We start from the raw sequence: 25,315 nt of genomic DNA, 5'->3' as shown, positions 1-25,315 counted from the left end.
AACGTGACCCAAACTAAGCGATTATTTTATCTTACCCCGTTATGCAAATGAGGCTGGGTGGCTGTATCGTGCCGTGCAGTGGCGCGAGTCGGCCGCCCGTGGCAAAGACCTCCGATCGTCTTTGGTGGTCCGCTGCGAAAGGACGCTCGCCGCTAGTGACCAGCGCTATGAAAATAAAACATAGATATGAAGATAATTCCCCCGCTACCAGCTAGTTGTTCTGACTTTTCTCTTGCATTGTCTACGGAGCGAAGTGTATATGCGCTGAGTGGTATATGCTTTGCATCTTGGAGCATTTCGCGTTCAAGCGTGACTAAGTGTTATAAAGGCAATCGTTCATTTTCCCCATCTATCAGGCTTACCGTAGCCATCAATTTAAGGTCAAACTCATTCACATAGAACAACTCGCTGTAGTTTAGAGGCTCCTTTGGAAGACGCAAGTAATGGGAGACGTCAGCACTGAAAGTTCAGTTCGCTTGACGCTCTAACATCGCTTTGCTCTAATTTAGTGGTAATTAAACTGCTCAAACTCTCTGTTATCGAAGTTCCCAAATGATTAATTCAAAATGGCACGAAAACTTGCACTTCCCAACAAAACAAAAGTAGTAATGATATGATTTGCGGCCGGATTGGCCGGTGTGTGACCTGCATGTCATGTGGGGACGGGACGGACGGGGACGGGACGGGACGGGACGGGACAGGGCGGGACGGGACGGAACGGAACGGAACGGAACGGAACGGAACGGAACGGAACGGAACGGAACGGGACGGGACGGGACGGGACGGGACGGGACGGAGACGGAGACGGAGACGGAGACGGGGACGGGGACGGGGATGGGGACCGGGACGGGACGGGACGGGACGGGACGGGACGGGACGGGACGGGACGGGACGGGACGGGACGGGACGGGACGGGACGGGATGGGACGGGACGGGACAAGCTCCACTGACCGGTGTGAGCCGCCTCGCCAGGTGAACTGGCGCTTCGACCCACTGGAGCCGGCGCCACGCGTGTTCGCCGGCGCGCCGGCCGGCCAGCTGGTGACCCAGGTGCGGGCCCGCGACCGGCGCGACCCGGCGCTGCGGCCCACCTACTCGCTGCCACAGGGCGCCGACTACGCTCAGTTCAGCCTGGATAAAGAGACCGGCCAGATCCGCACCAGGAGGTGAGTAATGCAGTCGCCGCCGCCGCGGCCGACGGGGCGGAGCCTCCGTTGGACTGGACCCCAGGGGGTGACCGTCCGGGCTGGACAACGGGGGGAGGGACAGCCACCGCCACCTCGGTCGCCGGGCCCGGTCGGACGCCGTCGCGCTACCAACATGACGACCGTATTTCGGTGCGTTGGCATTCACTCAACACTCTTATCCTTTTTCTTGTTTCATCCTGCATGCTCGCCACACCCCACTTTTCTGGGGCAGGCTGCATGAGTCAGCAACGAGTGGACCGAGAGGCTCCCTGCGAAGGGAGACCCCGACCTGGTACCCAGCGCACAAGCGCGGGTTAAAGCTCGGCGCCCCCCCCCCCCCCCCGCCGCCTCCCCAGGCGCATGCAAGCCTGCTCCACCGTTAACCATTCTCCTTCATCCCATAGCCCTGAAATGATTATTTCTGTTCGAAAGGGCTCTAGTCCAAATAACACACACGCATAAACCTTTGGTAGAACTATTTACTTGGAAGCGTTGGGTTTCCTTGCAGATGACGTAGAGGAGGAGGGGACTTGGGTGCCAGCTCTGTTCATACTGCGAACTTCCAATATGAATCAACTAAAATTCATGTAAAAAGGGGCAATGACGTTAAGGTTCAGGGACAGGTTTTGCCACATTAAACTTCTTCAACCACCTCAGATCGTATTATAACTGTGTTCGTGGTCTGTGTGACTAAATGTGTTCTGGCATGGACGAAGCTAGCCGTTATAGCATGGTTGCACATACTTAGCTCGAGCTTTTGAGTGTACATGTGTTCGGGTGACTGATGGTTACATCACGACCAGACGACCTGTCCATAAATTCAAGTGGTGCGATGTGATAAACATGATCTATTTTTTGTCACACCGCTTGTCTACTTTCTTTTACTGGATTCATTTATTTGGTTGATGAAAATAGATTTTCCGCCGTACCGAGCATTAATTTCAGTAAACCTTTGGTGAGCCTAACAAAAAGCAAACAACTGGTGTGACAGGGAAGCGATAAATTGATTTCTGGACCAGGCTCTGGCGACACAACTGGTTTCGCAGGCCGTAGGTATGTACAAACGTCGTGGCTGCACATGCGCGCTGCGCTACATTCGCATAGTGCTAACAACACTTGCAACATCATTCGCAACAAATGACTCTGGCCGTGCATTTTACGAAGTACAAGCTATTGACTGATGTGTGCATACTTTAGACAACAGAGCGGTGCTACAACCAGGTGTAAAGAAACAGTGCTGCAGCCAAGTGTAACAAAGCAGCGCTACAGCCAGGTGTAACGAAGTAGCGCTATAGCCGGATGTAACGAAGTAGTGACACAGCCAAGTGTAACGAAGCAGTACTGCAACCATGTGTAACGAATTAGCGCTACAGCAAGACAGCTGTGGTGGAGGCGCGCGCGGCTGTGTTCCTGCTCACGGTCTGTGATCGGGCGCAGGCGCAGCTCTGCATCGTGCAGCTGTCAGGATGCAGTCCGTGTTCCGGGTTGGCTGTGATGCAGTCCGTGTCCCTGTTTGGCTGTGGTGCAATCCGTGATCCGGGTTGGCTGTGGTGCAGCCCATGTCCCTGGTTGACTGTGGTGCAGCCCATGTCCCTGGTTGGCTGTGGTGCAGTCTGTGATACGGGTTGGCTGTGATGCAGCCCGTGTTCCGGGTTAGCCGTGGTGCAGCCCGTGCTCCGGGTTGGCTGTGGTGCAGTCCGTGCTCCGGGTTGGCTGTGGTGCACCCTGTGTCCCTGGTTGGCTGTGGTGCATTCCATGTCCCTGTTTGGCTGTGGTGCAGTTCGTGCCCCGGGTCAGCTGTGGTGCAGTCCGTGCCCCGGGTTGGCTGTGGTGCAGTCCGTGATCCGGCTCGGCTGTGGTGCAGTCGTGATCCGGGTCAGCTGTGGCGCCGGCCTCAATGAGCGGCCGGTGTTGCAGGCCGGTGAACCGCGGCGTGAACGACACATACGAGCTGGCGGTGATCGCCTACGGCGGCGGCGAGTCGCGGGTCCAGCAGATCAGCGTGCTCGTCTCGCAGAGGAACCTGCATCCGCCCAGGTTTACACAACGGGTCTACAGGTAACCGCTTCGGACACGCCAGAGACTCGCGTGAGACAGCTTACGGGAGACTAAACTTGCGCGTGTGCACTAGGCGTGTCAATCCGTGTCTAAATCAATATTTATGTTGCGCAGCTGCTGTAATTCTGTTTCGTTTCCTCTCGCACCATGTAAACGACACGTGGTGTATGGGTGTGTGTGTATAGAAGACCCAACATCCCGCCCCAGATATGGTTCATTAGATCAGAAAATATATTTGATCAGGAAAGATCTCTCTGCTCCCTTTTTTTCGCTTCCTTAGTACACTTGTAAGATACGCAGCGTAATTAAAATAATTATGCGCTTGACTGCACTCCTTTTCTTGACGATATTGTGTGTATTTTCTCATTTGTTTTGCTCTGCTGTATGCCCACAAAGTCGCGTGGGGGCGCGACAAATATGCCAGGTCGGGCTGCATTAGCCGTGATGTCATTCCCATCGAAGCGGAGGCTCTTGGCACAAGTCAGGTCGGTTGGCCATGAAATCGGATAACGCTGCCCATAGGGCACAGGCCAGCATTACATTTAATGTCGCTTGGCACATACACTGAATATTTGCCCCCGTTGAGTGGAGGCGCGTGTGACACAGATGATGCCAGGTGACAGAGACACCAGGTGTCTGCTGCACTGGAACTTATGCTTTGTCACCCATGCAATGCGGGTTGTCATTGACAGAGGGTGACACATGGGTCTGCACGACCTCCACGTTGCAGGACGTCTGCTGGGCAAAGCGGAGGCGCATGTAACACGCGTTAAGTCCCGTGGTGCTGACGTCCGATGTGTGCCTTCCCAGGGTGGAGGCGCCGGTGAGCGCGGCGGCAGGCACGCCGCTTCTTCAAGTGCGCGCCACCGATAACGACACAGTGGCCTACAACAGGCAGGCCCTGTACAGTATGAAGGCCCCTGAGAATGCGGTAAGATAACGCTCTTCTTATCTGATCACCCTTCCCTCTTCCTCTCTCCATCTCTCTCTCTCTCTCTCTATCTCTCCTCTCTCTCTCTCTCTCCCTCTCTTCTCTCTCTCTCTGATAGTGTGATCTGATCTGATCTGATCTGCTCTACGCTCTCTATCTGATCATCTCCTTCACTCTTCCTCTCTCCCTCTTCTCTTCTCTCTCTCTCTCTCTCTCCTCTCTCTCTCTCTGCTCTCTCTCTCTCTCTCTATCTCTTCGCCTCTCTCTCTCTCCTCTCTCTCTCTCCTCTCTTCTCCCTCTCCCTCTCTCTGCTCTCTCTCTCTCTCTCTCTCTATCTCTCTTCTCTCTTCTATCTCTCTCTCTCTCTCCCTCTCCTCTCTCTCTCTCTCTCTCTCTCTCTCTCTCTCTCTCTCTCTCTTATATATTGGGTTTTGTTATCAATCGCCACTCCAGGTTTTTATTTCTTATCTTTTATATATATATATATATATATCAGACTTCTCAGATGTCTGTCCAGGTGGGGTTTATGGTATGCGGTATAGGATGACCGGCCGCGTGTTGCTGCAAGGCACACGGTAGTCGTCTGCATCCGCGACCAGCGGCCGGTTGCCTGACGCTGGAACGATGGTCAGACAGGCTGGCTGGCCTCCGAGGGTACTTTCCGGCCGCCATCAACGCTCGAGTTACTACCCCAGAGCCGGTACCTGACGCTGGACCAGGGCAGCGGCCAGATCTCGCTGCGTCGCACGCCGTCGCCCGGCCTGCGCTCGCTCAACGTGACCGTGTCGGCCCGCGACCTCGGCTCGCCCTCCTACCACGACTCGGCACACGTCCAGGTCACGTTCAGGACGATATCAGGTGAGCGGACGACCCACCCGATCACCCCAGAACAATCAGAGCGTAGCATGTGTTGCATGACGGGAGACCGTTGCTGTTTATTGGTGTTTCCGGGCGCGCTACAATGGTCATTTTTGCGCCCACGGGAGGCGATATGGGGGCCCGCAGCAAAACCGCTTACTGATGAATGTGGCCCAACGAGTGGCATCACAAATGTCCGACTGGTCGCAAATTCCCGACTCCATGGCCTTACAGTCCCGGCACTTCTCTACCTGAACGCCGCACGAACCACCCAAGCCCCTGATTGCTTTACAATGCCGCTCCAGACACGGCCCGGTTCAGAGTTCAGCGCCTGGTGCTTGTCATTATGCACGGCAAGCTGGTACGGTTTCATGACAACGTCTACCAAAGGCGCCGAAAGTCACCCTCTTTTTAAAACAAGCACGCCAAAAGAGTGATCTGGCAGCGCGATATCCGGCAGCACTGATCACCGCGACGCCTTCGAAGGGATGTTACGGGCCGCCCCGCGAGCGCCCTCCGCTGGACATGCCTCAGCACTCCCTGGTGATGGTTGTATCTAAGGCTGACCAAGGGTCAGGCTGGATCGGCCCCGACCTAATCCCCGGGACTGGGTGTGGTGGCATGCTCTGACCAGGGCGTAGACCAATTGACCCACACCAGTTGAGGCTGCAGGTCACGAGAGACAAATACAAGAAATACACGTGCTCATTTTTCTTACCTTTTGTAATCGTTGGTCTTCTGTTTCAAGATTACCCCTTTCATATTTACTTTTCTCTTCGTTTTTTATTTGCTTTTTTATTTTTCATGTTTAATTTTTCTTAAACTTCTCCTTAAATTGTGTTTGTGCAACTCATTTAGAAATAGGGAGGGCTTTTGCTGACTGTCCCAATGTCACCAATAGTTTTCATTTAAAAATGGGCTTGCTCTAAATCTCAGCAAATCGGGCTGTACGTAAACAAGAGCTCGGCGCGAGGATCAGTTCGCGTTTTGAAGTCAACCACTCGCAGATCTATAAGAAAAAGGCGAAAAGACATGTCAGATAAGCAGAGATGCATGTTTCTTACGCCGGTGGGGCACGTTGCTCACTTCTACATCTTCTAGAGACGTGCTGTCTCAGCTGGCCCTGACGGGTCCTGCTCGCTCTCACCCAAACGGGCCATGAATGGTTGAATTTTAAATGGAAAGATCACAGGACCATTACGTCCCGGGGAAGTCGTTTTCATTGTGGCATTGCGAAGACGCACTCAGTTGCTGAGACTATGTCATTTGTTTCTCACCCTGGCAGGGTGGGCGGGCACCGCGCGAAATCGGACCCCGTGCCTCTCGTTTCCAAGACGTGCGGCTCAACCAACACACTGCCGTTCCTCCTCCCCGGGGACAAATTGAGCTCCAGATTATTGGCGACGCCGCCCGGCACCACCCATTTGCGGTACAACCACGGCTACTGTTGGCCATCGTCGCGCCGCCGCCGCCGCGCTCTGTCAGCGGCGCGAACCTCCGTCTCACCACGGCTTCCGAGCCGCGCCGCGCCGGGCCGGCCGAGCGGCGGCCTGATCGTGCCTCGCGCCCCAGCACCAAGCCGTCCGTTCACCAATCCCACACCCGCGCCGCGCGTCCCTGTGTCAGACGCACACCATCAGCCGTCCGTACACCACCCACACACCCGCTCCACGGCGCCCCTGTGTCAGGCGCACACCACCGGACACAGATCTATGTGGCCGGAGTTAGCAGGAATGCCGTCGGGGTGTGAAAAAAATGCCGTCACGCATGACATTGGAGCATGCGCCTTATAAACGCCTAACTGTTGCCGGGGTTCTGTCACTGAGGATTCTAGCTGTTCTGTTCTATCAGCGCTGTTGGGTCGCAAAAGGTCTGCCTGTTTCACGGCGATGACGTATGCTGAGCTTGACAGCTCAAGATAAATGAAGACAGATTACCTAGTCTGTCGTTTTTTCTTAACGCTTTTTGAGACGATTAAATAGCCACGAAATGCTCGAGTCGCAAGGATCTGGACAGCCACCACAATGCTGGATAAGGCCACGGATGGCCTTTGGAAGTGGATCTACTGTGTTTGGGGAATGCTTGGGAGACCCGGCCTTTTCGGGTCGGGTTTTTTGTTTCGGGCCATGAAGTTTGGAATAACTTGGCTGGCAGATAACGGTATGTAAAAACTAGAAAAGAGCAGAATCAAAATGTTTTGCAGCCCCCTCTCTGTTAAGACACAGCCATTATCCTCCTTGCGCAGATGTGTATGCGGCCCTGTCCGTAGAGCTTCCTGTCCCCCCTGTCAGACATGCGTGAGCCCGAGTCACATCGGGGGCTTAGAATCTAATCGTGTTTATGCCTTGTGAAACTCGGATTGAAGTGGCGTGATACTTTTCAAGCAAAATCAGACTCTGCAGGCTCACCAACTCAAACAAATGTATATTTGAGCTCATGACTAAGTGAATGTGGGTCGCATTCGGATGTATGGAAAATAAGGATATATGTAATATAGCCATGGATTCTGACTTCTGCCCGAGATCAAGTCAACGTGAATTACTATTGTGAAAACAAAACAACCTATAACTGGAAATGTCAAATGGTTTTCATAACACCCCGCAGGCCCAGTCGCTTACCGTCACGGTAGGTGGGGGTGGGGGGGGGGGGGGGTCAGCCACCCTGCGCCTGCAGCTTCGGCAGCCCCCGGCCCGGCGCCTTGTCCGGTGACCTGACGCGTCTGCCGCGGGTCGACAGAGCCGCTGGCCGTGCGGGCCGTGCAGAGCACCAACAGCAGCGTGTACGTCTGCTGGCGGCGACCCCGCAACGGACCCGTGTCCGGTTACATGCTGCAGCTGCGCTCGGCCGACGCCGCCGGCGCCGCCAACGCCACCCGGCTGGTGCTGCGCGACCGCAGCCAGCTGATGACGCGCTCCGTGACCCTGATCCAGGTCAGTCGCAGCACAGGGCCTCGCGCCGTTGCCGGGCCGAGGTCAGGTACCGGACAGGCGACCGCTCCATGATGCTGACTTGCTTGTGAAGATTACCCTTTACCTGGGTAAGTTGCGAATGCAAATGTTTTGGGAGGTGAAATTCGTGTTATAGCTATCGGATATTGTTGGGCATTGCCTGTCCATGGTGAAAGGTTAATACCTGATTTGGGGCAATGCTCTCAATGTTCGTGTGACACCCCTGTCGATCGTAGATGCGAAACATGATTGAAACCACTAAAATGCGATGAGCTGTGCTTAGAAAGCCGTCCTTCGCACACTGTACCCACCTGGTCAATGATACGAAGTTCTGCCCCTGCTGGTTACTTAAAATGTGTGCATACATCCCTCTTCCAATGCTCAGTCCTTGGAAGCGAAGAATGGGGTGAACGGACGATATTTGCGTTCCCATTGTTTTAATGTTTGCTCGTGCATTGTTTGGGTAACAGGAGGACGGCAAAAGCAACGAGAAACACGAGATGTTACTGGAGGAGGACGAAGAGTGTACGCTGCTGGACGGCTTACAGCCATGGACCAAATACAACATGGTGGTGTACGGTTGGCGGGAGCACGAGACTGGGATGGCCAGCCAGATGGTGACCTTCGGAACACGCCTCAGCCGTGAGTCTCCCCCCCCCCTCTCTCTCTCTCTCTCTCTCTCTCTCTCTCTCTCTCTCTCTCTCTCTCTCTCTCTCTCTCTCTCTCTCTCTCTCTCTCTCTCTCTCTCTCGCTCTCTCGCTTCTCTCTCGCTCTCGCTCTCTCTATCTCTCCCGATGCTTACTTTTTCGTATTTCAGTCTGTCCCTTTCGCTCATTCTCGTTAAAACACAATTTCGTTCATCGCACGGTGTTTGTCTCTTTTCACTTGATCAATGACAGGTTTGTGAAAGAAACCTTTCTTTGTCACCATCAGCGCATTGTCATTCCAGGTGTCGCAACAGCTCATGCGTCCATTCGCACGTGTTTCGACTGTCCGCAGCATGCACGGGAAACGTGTGCGGCAACGGCACGTGCCGCCGCTCGGCCGGACGGCCCGGATACACGTGCACGTGTCCAGAGGGTGCCTACGGCCAGCGGTGTCAACACGTGGACCCGTGCCATACGAAACCGTGCCAAAACTTCGGCGAGTATAGACGAAATGTGCCATTGCGCATGTTCTGTGGAATCTAGTAGTTTTTCATGCATGCACGTTACAAAAAGATGTCTGCCGGATGACGAATTGGCCATTAAACGACGAAAAGCTAAAGCTAATTGTCACCAAATAGAAGCAATTTCGCAGCACCTTAAGCGAACTCGCTGCAAACGTGATGTTTTGGGCGGACATATCACAGGCGGTGAGGACACAATCAAAGACTCGAGGAGTTCCGCTTTACCGAAAGTCCACATTTGAACCATTGGTTAATAGCGTGGCTGCACAGAGGAACTGGACAGTTGATGCGACCACTGGATCCGTTCGAACGATCGCAGAACAGCCAGATTTCAGCAGGTGACCAATACGGTGACAAATGACGCCAGCACAGTGACGGTGACGCCGCGACGGCCCGTCCGCAGGCGCGTGCCGCAACCTCAGTTCGGAGGCGTTCGAGTGCCGCTGCATGGCCGGCTTCTACGGCACCACCTGCGCCGACTTCAACCCGTGCTTCGGCAACCCCACGCCGTGCCTGAACGGCGGCACCTGTCACAGGTGAGCCACCTGACAGCCGTGTCAGCGTCGCTTATTAGGTCTGCTACAATGTGTTAGCGTCACTCAAAAGGTTTGACGCGAAACGTGTCCGTGGTGTAGTGGGTGAGCTGTTAACGAGCACATGTGTACCATACAGCGCTATGTGTGATGGTCGCTACATAATTAGCTGCATTCGAATGACATTTTTGTCATGTTCCATTTGATGGGAATCGATGTGGCGTGACAGGCTTGTATGTCTGTGACATGACATTGTATGGCGACACAACACTGATTTATGTCCTATATGACATGTGCCGTTGCATGAAAGGCGGGATGTATCGGTGCCAGTGTCGCGAATAAGCTCTATGACCAGCCATGCATCTCTGTTTCAGTAACGTCTCCAACACATACGTGTGCACGTGTCCCCCACTGTACCGTGGGGACACGTGCGCCACGTTCGACCCGTGCGCATCAGCCAAGTGCAGGAACGGCGCCACGTGTTACGCCGAGGCGGAGAGCTACCGGTGCCAGTGTCGCCTGGGATACGCAGGTATGCCGAACGTCCTGCTCGTGCCGTTGGCGAATGGGCGGGAGCCGGCAAGACCACGCCCCGGCGCGTGACGTCACGCGTCCCGCCGCCGAGCGGCTTCTGATCTCGGTGATATTGTGAACCCCAGTTGTATGTACATTGCCGTCTGGCCGCTGCGGCTCGTGTGTCCATCTCGCTGAGCAACTGTCCGTGTCTGGCAGGCCCGCACTGCGAGCTGGACCTGGACTTCTGCGCCTCCTCGCCCTGCAACAATGGCGCCACCTGCGTAGATGGCGCCACCGACTACACGTGCCTCTGCCCTGCTGGCTTCACTGGCATCGACTGCCATATCAACATAGGTAACCCGGTCGCTGCACGCAGCCCAGTAACGCGAGTTCTGAAGTCAGTGCGGAAAAGCAGCATCGGGACAGTCTGCAGAATGTTGAAGCGTTTGGGGCGGGGGGGGGGGGGGAGCGTCCGCGCATGACCGGGCGCCTAGGGTGGGCGGGACCCCAAACCTGGCTCACGGCCAAGGGATCGGTCGTGATTACGGCAGTCGGCGTAAGATGCTGTCGACACTGTATAAGTGAGGACTCGAATGTGCCGCTGAAGAACACCCAAAATTAGATTTGTGCGACGGATGCGAGGGATTGTGCCACACGCACGTCCGTTCCGATAGCTCAGCTGGTTAGAGCGCCTGCCATCCAATCCACCCTTCCGTGGCGGGGTGGGTTCGAGTAGCTGTAGAAACTCGCTATTTGCTCTTGATTGGGATGGACTGTGGCCGCTCTAAAGGTCAGTGTGACGTAAGAGCGCACGACGGACCGCGCCAAGCAGTGCGGCACTTTCGTCGTCAAATTCTGTCATTAACGTGAAATTTCACGATTGGATTGTGGGGGCCAGGACTCAAACATCATGCACTGCTTAAGGTGGGCTTTGATCTCAGATATCCGTCCATTTTAAAGGTTCGGCCTGCATCTTACAGTGACCGAGTGCAAGTGCGCCGCCCGAACACTGATGGCGGAGTAAAGGGCGCTGTTTTCCCTCCCTAATGCTGTGTTCCTTTGACAAGCATTATGCGCAGCATCTGAGAGACAGCTAAAAACTGACCGAAACTGGTCGGTCTAACGGTAGATTAGTGTGCAATGATACCTCATCCCACAGATAATGTGTGATACATGGTTGCAAGTACTGATACTACGTGTCATTTGAAGTGAATTTCACTACTGAAGTGGTCGGCTTGGTATGAAACACGCAATACATAGCATTGCGCATGTATTGGAGACCCCAGGTAAATCCATGACGACCGACCACTAGCTGATGATTCGGTTGTTGATGCGTCGAGACTGATCTTGTTCTACTGGCCGGGCGTACGGACGTTGAACCGTCACTCACTGGTCGTCTCACTTATTACTGGCCCAACGTGTGTGTCGTCCGGGTATTGATGCGTTGCTGACTTGCTCTGCTGACCGTCCGTCCGGGTGTTGATGCGTCGCTGACTGTTATTCCGCTGACCGTCCGTCCGGGTGTTGTTCCGTCGCTGACTTGCTCTGCTGACCGTCCGTCCGGGTGTTGATTCGTCGCTGACTGTTATTCCGCCGACCGTCCGTCCGGGTGTGTTCCGCCGCTGACTTGTTCTGCTGACCGTCCGTCCTGGTGTTGATCCGTCGTTGACTTGCTTGCTGACCGTCCCCTGGGTGTTGATCCGTCGCTGACTTGCTCCGCTGACCGTCCGTCCGGGTGTTGATCCGTCGTGACTTGCTCTGCTGACCGTCCCCTGGGGTTGTGTTGATCCGTCGCTGACTTGCTCTGCTGACCGTCCGTCCGGGTGTTGATGCGTTGCTGACTTGCTCTGCTGACCGTCCGTCCGGGTGTTGTTCCGTCGCTGACTTGCTCTGCTGACCGTCCGTCCTGGTGTTGATCCGTCGTTGACTGCTCTGCTGACCGTCCGTCCTGGTGTTGATCCGTCGCTGACTTGCTCCGCTGACCGTCCGTCCGGGTACTGATGCGTTGCTGACTTGCTGCTGACCGTCCGTCCGGGTGTTGATCCGTCGCTGACTTGCTCCGCTGACCGTCCGTCGGGTGTTGATCCGTCGCTGACTTGCTCCGCTGACCGTCCGTCCGGGTGTTGATCCGTCGCTGACTTGCTCTGCTGACCGTCCCCTGGGTGTTGACGTCGCTGACTTGCTCTGCTGACCGTCCGTCCGGGTGTTGATGCGTTGCTGACTTGCTCTGCTGACCGTCCGTCCGGGTGTTGATCCGTCGCTGACTTGCTCCGCTGACCGTCCCGTCCGGGTGTTGATCCGTCGTTGACTTGCTCTGCTGACCGTCCCCTGGGTGTTGATCCGTCGTTGACTTGCTCCGCTGACCGTCCGTCCGGGTGTTGATCCGTCGCTGACTTGCTCCGCTGACCGTCCGTCCGGGTGTTGTTCCGCCGCTGACTTGTTCTGCTGACCGTCCCCTGGGTGTTGATCCGTCGCTGACTTGCTCCGCTGACCGTCCGTCCGGGTGTTGTTCCGCCGCTGACTGTTCTGCTGACCGTCCCCTGGGTGTTGATCCGTCGCTGGCCGTTGCTCCGCTGACCGTCCCCTGGGTGTTGATCCGTCGTTGACTGCCATTCCGCTGACCGTCCCCTGGGTGTTGATCCGTCGCTGACTTGCTCCGCTGACCGTCCCCTGGGTGTTGATCCGTCGTTGACTGCCATTCCGCTGACCGTCCCCTGGGTGCCGACGCAGACGACTGCGCTGGCGACCCCTGCCAGCATGGAGGCGTGTGCCGGGACGGTCTGGCCAGCTTCCGGTGCAGCTGCCCGGAGGGGTACACGGGCCATCTCTGCCAAACGCCAGGTCAGTGGCGGCCGTCATCGTCAGTGCTGTACGCGATCGGCAGGGCACGCGCATGCAGCACTCAGAGCGGGCACAGATGAGCCTTGTCAAGTATCGGTTCAGGGCTAAACATGTTAGAAATGGCCCTAATAGCTCTAATAGCCCTGATAGCCCTGACAGCCCTGAAAGCGGTGCTATTTATCTTACACAGGCGGCAAAACCAGACAAAAGTGACATGTTAGCATATATGTGAGCAGAGAGTCGATGATTTTCAGTGAATTGGGAAGTGTGTTTTGTCAACTCGGTCCACAACTTTTCCAAAAGGCTGCGTGGGTAATAGATGAAGATGTATTGATGCAGTTCTTCTTGCTGACCTCGCAGCACCACCAGCTGCTTGCTAACATTCTCTATGATGACACTCATTTCCACCTGCCCACCACCGCACTCAGTATGACTGTTTCCGTGCTCTGGCTGTTCGGATTGTTCTGGTTGTGAGGCCGCTGCGCCGCTCCGCTGTGTCTGGTGCCTGTCGAGCGAGCGGTGCCGCCCCGAGCAGCGGCCCTGACCGGCGCTGCCTCCGCCGGCCGCAGTGAGCTGCCCACCAGAGCTGGAGGACGGCCGCTGGGGCCGGCTGTTGTGGGCTGAGACGCCGGCCGGCCGGCGCGCCACCGTGCTCTGTCCGGCCGGCGGGCGCGCGCCGGGACCCGACCAGCCGCTCGCCTCGCGCGTCTGCCAGCCGGCCGCCGCGCCGGCGGCGCCGCCACGCTGGCTGCCCTCTCAGACCGAACTCTGCCGAGAGAAGGTGAGTAGCCGGGCGGTCCGGTCACGGCGGCCGGGCCGGGACGTCCTCGCTGCAACATCTCCCGCTCAAACGAACTGGTGAGCTTATTTGTATAATGCAGCATGTTTGTGTTGTGCCTGATGCAGCGTCTTCTGACAGGTTTCAGAAACAGCCCAAGAGGCTCTCAACAGACTGACGGTGGCTATCACGCCTTATGTCGTGCTCCCAATGGTCCAACTACACAGAGCTCTGCCAGTGTGTACCCTTCCATCTCTCAGAGTCGGCCTCCGCGCAGTTCACCGGCCGCGCTCCGCCCTGGCAGCAGATCGGTTATACCGGCTTCTCTGTTGCAGCTGGTGGCGCGTGCTCACAACATCTCCGAGCGAATCTGGCGCAACGTGACGTCATACGGCGGCGCGCTCAACCCTGGTTCGTTCACATCGGCAGCGCAGCAGCTGGCTGACGTCATGCCCCAGGCGGCCAAAGATGGGCGGGTGAGGCCAAACGGCGGACTGCGCGGCTGGTGGAGAGACACTGCTCAAGGACAGATCTGGTGATCGGCCCTTGGATCCAATTCCTTCATGGCCTCATAATATGTAGCATGTGCCAACTGATGATAGAACTTAGGGCAGCATTGCCCTAAGAAACGCTGTTGTTGGTACAACAGCGTCGCAGCAAAGCAAGTGCCGTCTTTACCGACCGACTGGCATGCCACGCCAGTCCTGCCACCCGGCGTCAAGGAGAGCGCAGTAGTTGCTCTTCATCAGGCAGGCCGAGGACCCCGGAAGGATCAGTGTGTGGGGGCTTGAGCCGGCGCGGTCCGTGCTGACGGCCGGCGCGCTGTGTCCGCACAGGCGGCCCGCCTGGCCCTGCAGACCGTCAGTCAGCTGATGGAGACCAACATGTCGGCGGTGGTGCTGGGCGGCGCGACGGCGGCCGCCGCCGCCAGTCACCTGGTGCGGGCCGTGGAGCAGCTGGCTGTCGTCCTGCCGGTGCTCGGCGACCAGGCGGGCCCCCGGCTGCGGCTCAGGTACGGACGGGCCCCCGGCTGCGGCTCAGGTACGGACGGGCCCCCGGCTGCGGCTCAGGTACGGACGGGCCCCCGGCTGCGGCTCAGGTACGGACGGGCCCCCGGCTGCGGCTCAGGTACGGATGCTCACCCCCGGCTGCGGCTCAGGTACGGACGAGCCCCCGGCTGCGGCTCAGGTACGGACGGGCCCCCGGCTGCGGCTCAGGTACGGACGGGTCCCCGGCTGCGGCTCAGGTACGGACGGGCCCCGGCTGCGGCTCAGGTACGGACGGGCCCCGGCTGCGGCTCAGGTACGGACGGGCCCCGGCTGCGGCTCAGGTACGGACGGGCCCGGCTGCGGCTCAGGTACGGACTCACCCCCGGGCGGCTCAGGTACGGACGGGCCCCCGGCTGCGGCTCAGGTACGGAGGGTCTCCGGCTGCGGCCAGGTACGGACGGGCCCCCGGCTGCGGCTCAGGTACGGACGAGCCCCCGGCTGCGACTCAGGTACGGACGAGCCCCAGGCTGTGGCTCAGGTACGGACGAGCCCCCGGCTGCGGCTCAGGTACGGACGAGCCCCAGGCTGCGGCTCAGGTATGGACGGGCCCCGGCTGCGGCTCAGGTACGGACGGGCCCCCGGCTGCGGCTCAGGTACGGATGCTCACCCCCGGCTGTGGCTCAGGTGCGGATGGGCCCCCGGCTGCGGCTCAGGTACGGACGGCCCCCTAGCTGCGGCTCAGATACGGACGGGCCCCAGGCTGCGGCTCAGGTACGGACGGGCCCCCGACTGCGGCTCAGGTACGGACGCTCAACCCAGGCTGCGGCTCAGGTGCGGACGCTCTTAGTCTGACGCCCACAGGCGAGCAAACACCCCACTCGAGGTGCTTAGGTACAGTGAAACCGGGCGGGATGGAAGAATACAACCGATGGTATTCAGACACCGACATCGCCGAACTGCCGGTCATGAAATGACCTTGCCTGGACTGTGAAGAAGACAAAATTAAATGGCGCGTCCAGTGTGACTTGACTTCCGTACGATGGTGATATCCCATGTTCCGTACCAAACCAGTGCTGTTACAGTTTGTGCCAGCCGACCTTACTGCCACACTGCACTCGGTGGTACCCTGCCGTTTCAGTGATGTGAACTCTCTCCGCAAGCACTCGGTAGCTCCGAAAGATCCACTGCGCCCGGACGCCGCCCTGAGATGGCGCGGCGGGGGTGGCGGGGCACGCGGGTGACGCTGCCCCCGTCTGCTCGCTCAGGACCCGGAACATAGCGGTGGAGACGATCGACTACAGCGGTGACGAGCTGCTCGCGCTGGCGGCGCACGGTTTGGACGTGCGACCGTCGCTGGCTGGCCCGGACGACGGCGGCGGCACGACCACGGCCGGTCCGCCGGGCGACGGCGGCGGCGGAGGCGGCGGGCCCAGCCCTGACACGCCTGCCGCCAGGGTACGCCCGTCGGCCGCCACCGCCGCGCCGCGACCGCCGGCCGACGCCCCGCGACCGCGGCACGCGGATGGGGAATCTCACTGTTCGTGTGTCTGCGTGTGATGCGCGTGTGGTCTCTGTGCTAGAGCACAAATAGCAGGCGGCTGTATGTCCCGGAACATGTTTGCCGGTGCAAAATGGGCAGAAATCCTTAAAGGGGAATGTTCCACTTTCGGAAATATTGAGACAAGGGTCCGATTTGATGAATGATTTCACCTTTAGCTGTTGGTTAGCTTCTAAGTGCCAAATACTGCTCTAGACAAAAAGATGTATTTAGTAACCATGCTCTTCAACATGCCATCGCTTGATTACGTCATGGAACGCCTTCATGACGTCAGAGTTGCTACAAGACTAGCCTCGTCAGAATTGTCACTGTAGCGGACAGGCTGGCTCACTCGCAGTGTTTAAATTTATCGAGAGTTGACGGATTTTTTTTCTGGAGCGCGCTTGCGAAACCAAATATTGTAATGTGCTGGTGTTTTGTCTCTTTCTCGAGGTGTACTTGCACATTTGTCCATTATGTTATATTTCTTACTAGTATTGGCGTACTCGGTTATGGCGCCATTCTTAATCAATTCTCAGTCTTGTTTCCGTCATAATTTGTACCAATGCCTAGATTCCGGCACTATGTAGCACAAAACGTGATTCGTCTTCGCACATCCGCTTTTTTATCCTCTATCTTGCTTAGTCAAGCGTCCTCGGTAACACCCCGCTTGTGCGGGGCAGGCTGCATGCGCCAGCCACTGGTGGGCCGAAGGGTCCCGTGGTGGTAGGGCCCGCCAGCGCACACTCCGCAGAAGGATCCCTGCGTGGGCTTAGTCCCGGTAACTGGGTCCCCAGGCACATAGTCCTTCCCTACCGTTATACAGTATCAGTTATGTCATGGCCCTGAAATATTGGTTACTGCCCGAAAGAGCTCTAAGCCAAATAACCAAACAACTAAATCGTGCACAAAACTTGCGCTGAACACGTTACATTGGTTGAGGACCAACTGAAGTCCGTTGATGTCAGAAATCGTGCTGCCGTACACCAGACACGAATAATTCTATTATCATATTTGTCTTGCGGTTGAACATTTCATGGCCAGTGAAGTGACAGTGTTCGCGTTACGTTTCTCTGGCGTCATGCCTGCTTCCTCCTTCGTCAGGTAAGGATGCTTTACGCTGTGTGTTGTATGTGCCCTTCTCCACCAGGTGAGAATGCCGTGCCCTGTGGACTGTACGTGCTCCCTCTTCCGTCAGGTGAGGATGCCGTACGCTGTGCTGAAGCAGGCCGCCCGGCACCAGCGCCGTCTGCGGCTGGTCGTCATCGCCTACAGGACGTCGCTGCTGTTTCCCGCCCAGCGGCGGCGCGTCGGACCCGATCCCGGCGTCATCAGCGTCACCAGTGAGCATTCACCGCGACCGGGAGCCTGCCCTCGGAGACTGATCACAGAACCAATCATTGCGCTCAGGTGGCTGGCCACCGCCACCCATCAGACCCATGTTCCCGGGTCGTGGCGGCGAACATTGAGCCGAGTAATAGCTTCAGGGAGTCGGTGTATACGGGCCTGTGACTTAACCGTTCCGTGCTCAGCTGCAGCGGCGCTGCCGAACTTTCATCTTAGTCTGTAGTCGTCGCTGCTCGCGGTCGCCAGTGCTGAGGCACGGATTCTGGGATGTGATGTCGTGTTTTAGTGTCTGAGTCCCACAAGTTCGGTCTGTGACCGGCTCGTTTCTGTGCCGCAGTTCCAAAACACGACGCTCTGCGTTTGTGTGCTACGGTTCTGGGATAGCGTCCCTTGTGCTTGCCTGCACCGGCTTCAGAACACTGTGCACGTATGGGTACTGGGGTTCCAGAACACTGTGCAGTGTTTGCGTCTCGCAGCTTTGTAAGACGATGATGTGTGTCTCTGTGCCGTAATTGTGCGATACGGTGCTGAATGCTTGTGTGCCGTAGTTCTGAAATGACCTGTCGTGTGTTTATCTACCGCAGTTTCGTTTGACGATGCTGTGTGTTTGTTGGCCGCAATGCTGAATGCAATTCCATGAGTTTGTGCGCGGTTGTTTCGGGATACAATGGCTTGTGTGCTGCAGTGCCCTGATACGATGTCGTGTGTTTGTGTCCTATAGTTCTCTGATACCATGCAGTGTGTTTACGTGCCGAAGTTCTCTGATACGATGCCGTGTATTTGTGGGCTGCAGCTCCCGCGTACGATGCCGTGTCTGTGTGCTGCAGCTCTCGAACACTACGCCGTGTGTTTGTGTGCCATAGTTCTCTGATACGATGCCGTGTATTTGTGTGCTGCAGTTCCCACGTGCGATGCCGTATGTTTGTGTGCTGCAGTTCCCGCGTACGATGCCGTGTCTGTGTGCTGCAGCTCTCGAATACTACGCCGTGTGTTTGTGTGCTGTAGTTCTCTGATACGATGCCGTGTATTTGTGTGCTGCAGCTCCCACGTGCGATGCCGTACGTTTGTGTGCAGCAGTTCCTGCGTATGATGCCGTTTATGTGTACTGCAGTTCCTGAATACGATGTCGGGTGTTTGTATGCTGCAATTCCCGGATACGATGCCGTGCTTTTGTGTGCTGCAATTTCCGGATACGATGCCGTGTGTTTGTGTGCTGCAGTTCTCGGATGCGATGCCGTGTGTTTGTGTGCTGCAGTTCCCCGATACGATGCCGTGTGTTTGTGTGCTGCAGTTCCCGGATACGATGCCGTGTGTTTGTGTGCTGCAGTTCCCGGATACGATGCCGTGTGTTTGTGTGCTGCAGTTTCCGGATACGATGCCACGTGATTGTGTGCTGCAGTTGCCGGATACGTTGCCGTGTGTTTGTGTGCTGCAGTTCCTGGATACGATGCCGGGTGTTTGTGTGCTGCAGTTCCTGAATACGATGTCGTGTGTTTGTGTGCTGCAGTTCCCGAACACGATGTCGGGTGTTTGTGTGCTGCAATTCCCGGATACGATGCCGTGTGTTTGTGTGCTGCAGTTCCCGGGTACGATGCACACCAGCTGCCGGAGCCAGTCACGTTCGGCTTTTCTTCGAACGCTGCTGAAGGTTTTCAGCCGCGCTGCGTCTACTGGAACGAAGAGGGTGAGTTCTCCTCCCTACACCGAGCAGTCAGGCTAGGTGCAGTGTAGTGCTGCTGGGCGTTCGCATGCCAGTCGGAGCTGCGCAACATCAAGCTTGTGAATAAGCGCTGCCAGCTAGAGCACAGTCACTTTAAACTTCATCATCACATTAGCATTTTCCACCGGGTACTGTCAATACCCCTGTGGGCTCTGGTCCATTTGTTTGATGCTCCCATGTTGAAGCGCTTTATGCCAGCCTTGTATTGTTACGATCCGATCCGTCCTCCTGCGGTGGGCTGAACGTTACGGGCTTCATCATGCTGGATCTGCAAAGTTGAACGGGCATTTTTGCCGAAAGATAAATGGGATTATGTGGAAGGATCAGTATTTTGCATAACAGAACGACACTGAAGCCAGTTCGGGCTGAAGGTGACGTCATGACCGGTTTGGTTCATATTCCGTATGTGGCACCCCAAAACCTTAAGTTAAATGTGAGAAGGGTCGGAGGAGTGGAATTTGCCATAACTCACCTGCCATCCCTTCGGAGATCGATGAATTTCTTTTCCTAGGACAGGCAAGGAAAGGTGTATAATGCTTACAGTTGACCACAAATGTCCTTGATGATGTGATGTGCATGATTGCAGACGCCAGCGTATGCCTGGCGGCCTACTTGGCTCGGGAAGTTCCCTCGATTTATGGCACAATCGCATCCAAGAGTCTGGAACCCCGCCCAGCTCTTAGGACACACGACTGATGGGGCAGCCATGTGACAGCGGGGGTCAGACGATCATGTGGCGGCGGGGGTCAGACCCCCGTGTGGCGGCGGGAATGAGACGAACATGCGATGCCGGGGACACTTGCGGCGGCGGGATCATACGGTCGTGTGGCGGCGGGGATCAGGCGGACGTGCGGCGGCGGCAGTGTGAGCTGCAGGACGCGCGCCTGACCGCCGCCGCCCGCTCCTCAGAGATGGCATGGTCGACGGCTGGGGTCCGGACTGAGCCGGCGGCCGAGCGCACCGTCTGCTCCACCAGCCACCTCAGCTCGTTCTCGGTCCTGTTTGACCCGGTGGCGACGCCGATCGGCGGCCTGCACGAGCGCATCCTCAGCGTGCTCAGCTACATAGGCGCCACGCTCAGCCTGCTGGGTCTGGCGCTGACGATCCTCACCTACAGTCTGTTCAGGTAACTCGGCGCTGCCGCCCGTCGGCGTCACCGGCTCAGCAGCGCTGAACTGTCTCCGGTGCTGCGGCCCAGCCTGCCCAGCGCCCGATCGTGCCAGCCGAGGCTCGCACAGATGGGGGTCGCTCCGCAGCCTGCCTGCCTGCCGTCTTTAACGTATTCTGACCAGCATGGCTTCACATCTTGAGGGCGTCTCTGCTAACACGCTACGGGTGCACAAGCTTCCGGGTCCTCCACGCTGACCAGAGATGTAGGTCCACGAACTAGGTTAGGAGGATTTGGCTGAATAAGAAAAATGACTAAAGCTATGCAAAAAATGTTCCGAAGACGTGTTTCTCTCGAACCCAGAGTTGACGGGGCTGTAGCCCCAACCCACCTGAATAGGGATTTACGCCCTGCCGCTGGCCGATACGGTCCTCCACACTATCGGGCGCCGTTCGTTACCAGGTGCCTGAACCGGGACCGGCAGGGCAAGATCCTGCTCAACCTGTGCGTGTCACTGCTGCTGATGAACGCCGCCTTCCTGGTCTCTAACCTGCACGCCGTGCTGCCGTCGGCTCAGTTCTGCATCTCCACCGCCGTGTTGGTAGGGTGCCGACCCCGGTCCGCGCCGTGGCGGCTCCGGCCGCGCAGGTCACACGGCCATGACCGGCGGGGTCGTCTGCCGTGCCGAATGACCAGGCATGCAGTGCGCATCGCTGGTACTGTGGTGACAGAAACTGCTGCAGCCAGTATGCGCATTGCTGGTGCTGTGGTGACAGAAGTCGCTGCAGACCGCGTGCGCTCGCTGGTACTGTGGTGACAGAAACTACTGCAGACAGTATGTGCAATCGCTGGTGCTGTTGGTGACAGAAGTCGCTGCAGACAGCGCGCGTATCGCTCGCACTGTGGTGATGGAAGTGCCGCAGACAGCGTGCGTATCGCTGGTACTGTGGGTGACGGAAAATCGCCGGCAGACTGTAGTGAAATCGAAAGTGCTCATAATACCCACAGATGTTTTGGAGGAGAGCGCAGCCTGGAGAAGTCACCGGGATTCCATTTCCGTAACTAACAGAATGCTTTTTTGTATAATGTTAACATACCACGCCCGACCTGTTGTAAGACTGATCTCCTCGTGTTTCGCTTCCGTTATGCTGGAGCTGGCGGAACCAGATTCTTTGACCTGATCTGACGTGGCTTCAGGTCCACTACCTGGTGCTTAGCTCGCTCTGCTGGATGCTGGTGGAGGGCGGTCAACATGTACCAGCTCATCATCACTGTGTTTCGCCACAATCCGAGTCCAACTTCATGGTGAAGCGGCCTTCTGTTCGCCTGGGGTAGGTCGAGGCGCCCCCTCGATGTGCGTGCTCGGCTCAACAGACGTCGCCAAAAACATCGACCCAGATGTCCTCCAAGCGGCGCACAGCAGAGACGTGTGTGCCACAAACACGCACTCTTCCAATCTGACGATTTGACACGCACGCGCGTAATCTGAACTCGTCACCCTGTAGATGTCCCTAATAGCCGTGTGTGCACTCCAGCCGTTGCTGGTAAAACTCAAATCGCCCGTCGCAGATTCTGGTAAAATTGCAACCGCGACGTAGGCTCCAAGTTCCGTTCCTTTTTGTTGAGCTTGCAGTTCCTTGTCGCTACCAGCGGATTCAAAATGTCGCCAGCGGCGGATTCTGTCTCTATCAGTGCAATGCGGCTCATTGCTACGAACCCGCGTGTGGGTGTGACCGCTTGGTTGGATGATCGCGCCGCGCAGTTCTTGAGAGTTTGCAGGTTGTCATGCCATTGACGTGAGTTGTTGCAGCTTTTAGGGTCACTGGCGTGAAGCGTCGCAGTTGTTAATACTGGCGCGAGCTGTTGCACATTATTGCGTCAGGTTAAAACACTTCCGTTTGCGCAATCTGTGGTTCTCCCAAAGCGTTATCCTGAAGCCACCTATTGCCGTGTCCTGCACATCCAAGTCGCGCACCAGCGACTGACCGGTGATGACACGCCCGCAGGCCTTCCCCTGGCGATCGTGCTCTCCACCCTGGCCTCGGACCGGCGCGCCTACTATCAGGCCATCGACGAGCACTACTGCGTCATCACGGCACGACAGCCGTACATCTACTACATCAGCTTCTTCGGTACTTGCCGTCCTGACAGGCTGTCACGAGTGACTTTGATCAATGCTTTGGTTGACATGATGATCAGTTCTGCATTGGTCTGGCACGGAAGCGTTGAGAGTCACGTCAGCGATACTGCACGGTGCCAGGGCGCGGTATATGTGTCGTGTGGTGGCAGCGGCTGGGTACCTAGACTCTGTACAAGGCCACAGGGCAGATGTCGCGTTCATCTGACAGCGAACGTCCAGATCTCCAGAGTCCTTGGCGAGGCGTGCAGAGGCCCGTCTCGGCGCCGCCACCGGTAGATCACGGGTGGCGGCAGGCCTGGGGGCAGCCACCGACCACCAGGCGGCAGAGATGCGACGCTGTCGCGGCGATCGCGACAACTCTTCCCCTCCCACCTCTGATGCCACTGTTTCAGGTCCCGGGTGCGTGATCCTGGTAATCAACGTGGTGGTCTTCGCGCTAGTGGCCCGTGTTCTCTTCCAGCAGAGGACGCTGGGCAAATTTGGTGCCGTTCGTAAATCCATCTCAATCAGCCAGGTACGAGCCTTACCCTGTCATGCCATACACGCTCGTAGTGATTGCAAGTATGCCTGACTAGTTTGTATGCCTATGTAACTATGTAACTTAAACTATCTAACTATGCCTAACAATGTATGCCTAACTAGTTTACGCCCACCCCTGGTCGTGGTCGCGGCGTTTGATAGGCCGTTCTCTGATTAACAATGACTAGCATTGACTGGCCGGAGTCTCCGACACCATGAAGCGTTCCCACGCCTCCGGGATTCTACTGTCACGATCAACGCTTTAGCGGGTGCCGGTTGTTAACCAAAAATCCGTGAACGTTTGATTGCACTCTTCTATGTATGTCGCCAGGTTATAATGGTCCACGTCGAAAGTGTGACTAACTAGAGGCCGTGTCTATGTGTCGCCAGGTGCGGGGTGCATTCACGGTGATGACGCTGCTGGGCGTCACCTGGGTGCTGGGCGCCTTCGCCCTGGGCCGCACGCGCTTGGCCTTCTCCTACATCTTCACCATCCTGAACTCGACGCAGGGCTTCATCATCTTCGTATCGCGCTGCCTGCAGTACCCCGAGGCGCGGCTAGCCTGGCTGACACTCATCAAGACGGGCCGGCGAAAGCAGCGACGCGGCTCAGCGCCCTCTTCCAGTTCACAGGCCAACAAGAAGAGCTCGCTGCCCTCCAGCAGGACGGCCGCCCTCTCGGCCAGCTACTCGATGAGCTCATCGAGTGAAGGCGGCTGGCCGGGCCGGCCGGACGGCTGGCGCGTGACGGGGCCGCGCGGCCGCCGCCTGTCGGAGGAGGCCGAGCCGCGGCCGGCGCCGGGACCGGGGCCGAGCGAGGCGCGCCGGTCTGCCGAGCGGCTGCAGGAGGCCGGCCGCCGCCTACAGCGGCGCCTCTCCACCCTCTCAGTCGGCGTTGACGACACTAAGGAGGGCGCCGACACGTCGTGGCAGTTTGTGCGCGCGGCCGGCTCGCTCGGTGAGCTGCCCCCGCCACAGACGTTCAACGTGCTGCTGAACCAGGCGGGCGCCGAGCGGCTGCGGCGCTCGGTCAGCGTGGGCCAGGGCCGGCCGCCGCCGTCCAGCCGGCCCGGCCCGCTCGCCGGCCGCCACCGCTACAGCTCGCACGGTGACGTCACCTTCTTGCGGCCGGCGCCGTTCGAGGAGGGCGAGCTGCAGCTGCGGCGCAGTCACTGGGACCCACTCAACTACGGCGCGCGCGCGGGCGTCGCCGGGCTCGGGCTGGCCGCCGCCCACGGCGCGCCGCACGGCCGGGGGGACGGCACCGCCTTGCCGGCCGGCCAGATGCCCGACGGTTCGCTGTCGGACCAGTCGGAAGAAGACAGCTCTCTGGACGGCGAGCCGGCCGCTCCACACGACAACGACGTCACTGTCGGGCAGACAGCGGATGTCGGTGACAGCCGAGCTGACAGTGTCCAGCTGTCAGCACGCCAAGCAGCCGGTGCCGGGTCTCTGGCAGACGAACTGAGCACTGTCAGGCCACTGGCAGACCCGTCAGCCAGCGTTGAGTCCTTAACAGGCCAGCCGGCCAGTGCCTGGTCTCTGACCGGTCAGTCAGCCAATGCCGGATCTCTCGCGGGCCAGTCGACCCACGATGGGCCTCTGTCAGGCCAGTCAAACAGCCCTGGCTTTCTGGTAAGCCAATCAGTCAATGCTGACTCTCTGGCGGGCCAGTCAGCCAACGCAGGATACCAGTCAGCTGATTCCAGCCTACTGGACTCGCCCTCCAATGAAATGTTACTGGCCGGCACGACAGCCGATGCCACCTCGTTTGACAGCCAATCATCAGTTGTCAGCTCAGCTGACGTCCTTCACACAATAGATATGGCCTATACTGATACGCTGACCAGTCACTGCAAGTTAGCAGAGCAGGCACGAGGCGATCACGATATGTAGCTTTGGTCCAGCTTGTGGATAGCGAATGAGCTGTCAGCTTAAGCACACGACACGTTCATACGTCCCCTGTTTAAGTTTTCCGAAGCGGAGATGGGATCTGGCAACGGCGAATAGCTGTCAAAATGTAAGCGCTTTGTATGTTTGCCCGGCCTACGATGTCATGTGTCACACAGCTGCATTGTATGTGCTCGCGGCCGACTAGTACATCAGCCGCCTGTAAAGAGCGCCGTAGACGAGAAGG

At 57.5% G+C, this 25,315-nt stretch overlaps 1 protein-coding gene across 1 annotated transcript; it reads left to right on the top strand.

Moving 5' to 3' along the window:
• The first annotated feature begins 443 nt into the window (after positions 1-443).
• On the top strand, positions 444-24,646 carry LOC119111201 (adhesion G protein-coupled receptor E1). The gene is made up of 26 exons (XM_037235022.1): positions 444-452; positions 1,039-1,166; positions 3,105-3,245; positions 4,056-4,176; positions 4,872-5,034; positions 7,771-7,964; positions 8,453-8,624; positions 8,982-9,125; positions 9,554-9,686; positions 10,058-10,215; positions 10,416-10,553; positions 12,930-13,040; positions 13,610-13,671; positions 14,154-14,290; positions 14,750-14,830; positions 15,461-15,520; positions 16,073-16,148; positions 17,543-17,687; positions 19,271-19,375; positions 20,321-20,537; positions 20,982-21,116; positions 21,831-21,850; positions 22,526-22,651; positions 23,052-23,173; positions 23,569-23,906; positions 24,559-24,646. Exons 1-26 carry the CDS (start codon positions 444-446, stop codon positions 24,644-24,646), a joined length of 3,324 nt encoding a protein of 1,107 aa, XP_037090917.1.
• The last annotated feature ends 669 nt before the right edge of the window (positions 24,647-25,315 follow it).

Source organism: Pollicipes pollicipes, unplaced genomic scaffold (assembly GCF_011947565.3).
Source record: "Pollicipes pollicipes isolate AB1234 unplaced genomic scaffold, Ppol_2.1 Scaffold_7261;HRSCAF=8764_pilon_pilon_pilon, whole genome shotgun sequence".
NCBI classification, from domain to species: Eukaryota; Metazoa; Arthropoda; class Thecostraca; order Pollicipedomorpha; family Pollicipedidae; genus Pollicipes; species Pollicipes pollicipes.
The sequence above is the reverse complement of the archived record's forward strand: the minus strand, read 5'-3'. Positions and strand labels throughout refer to the sequence as shown.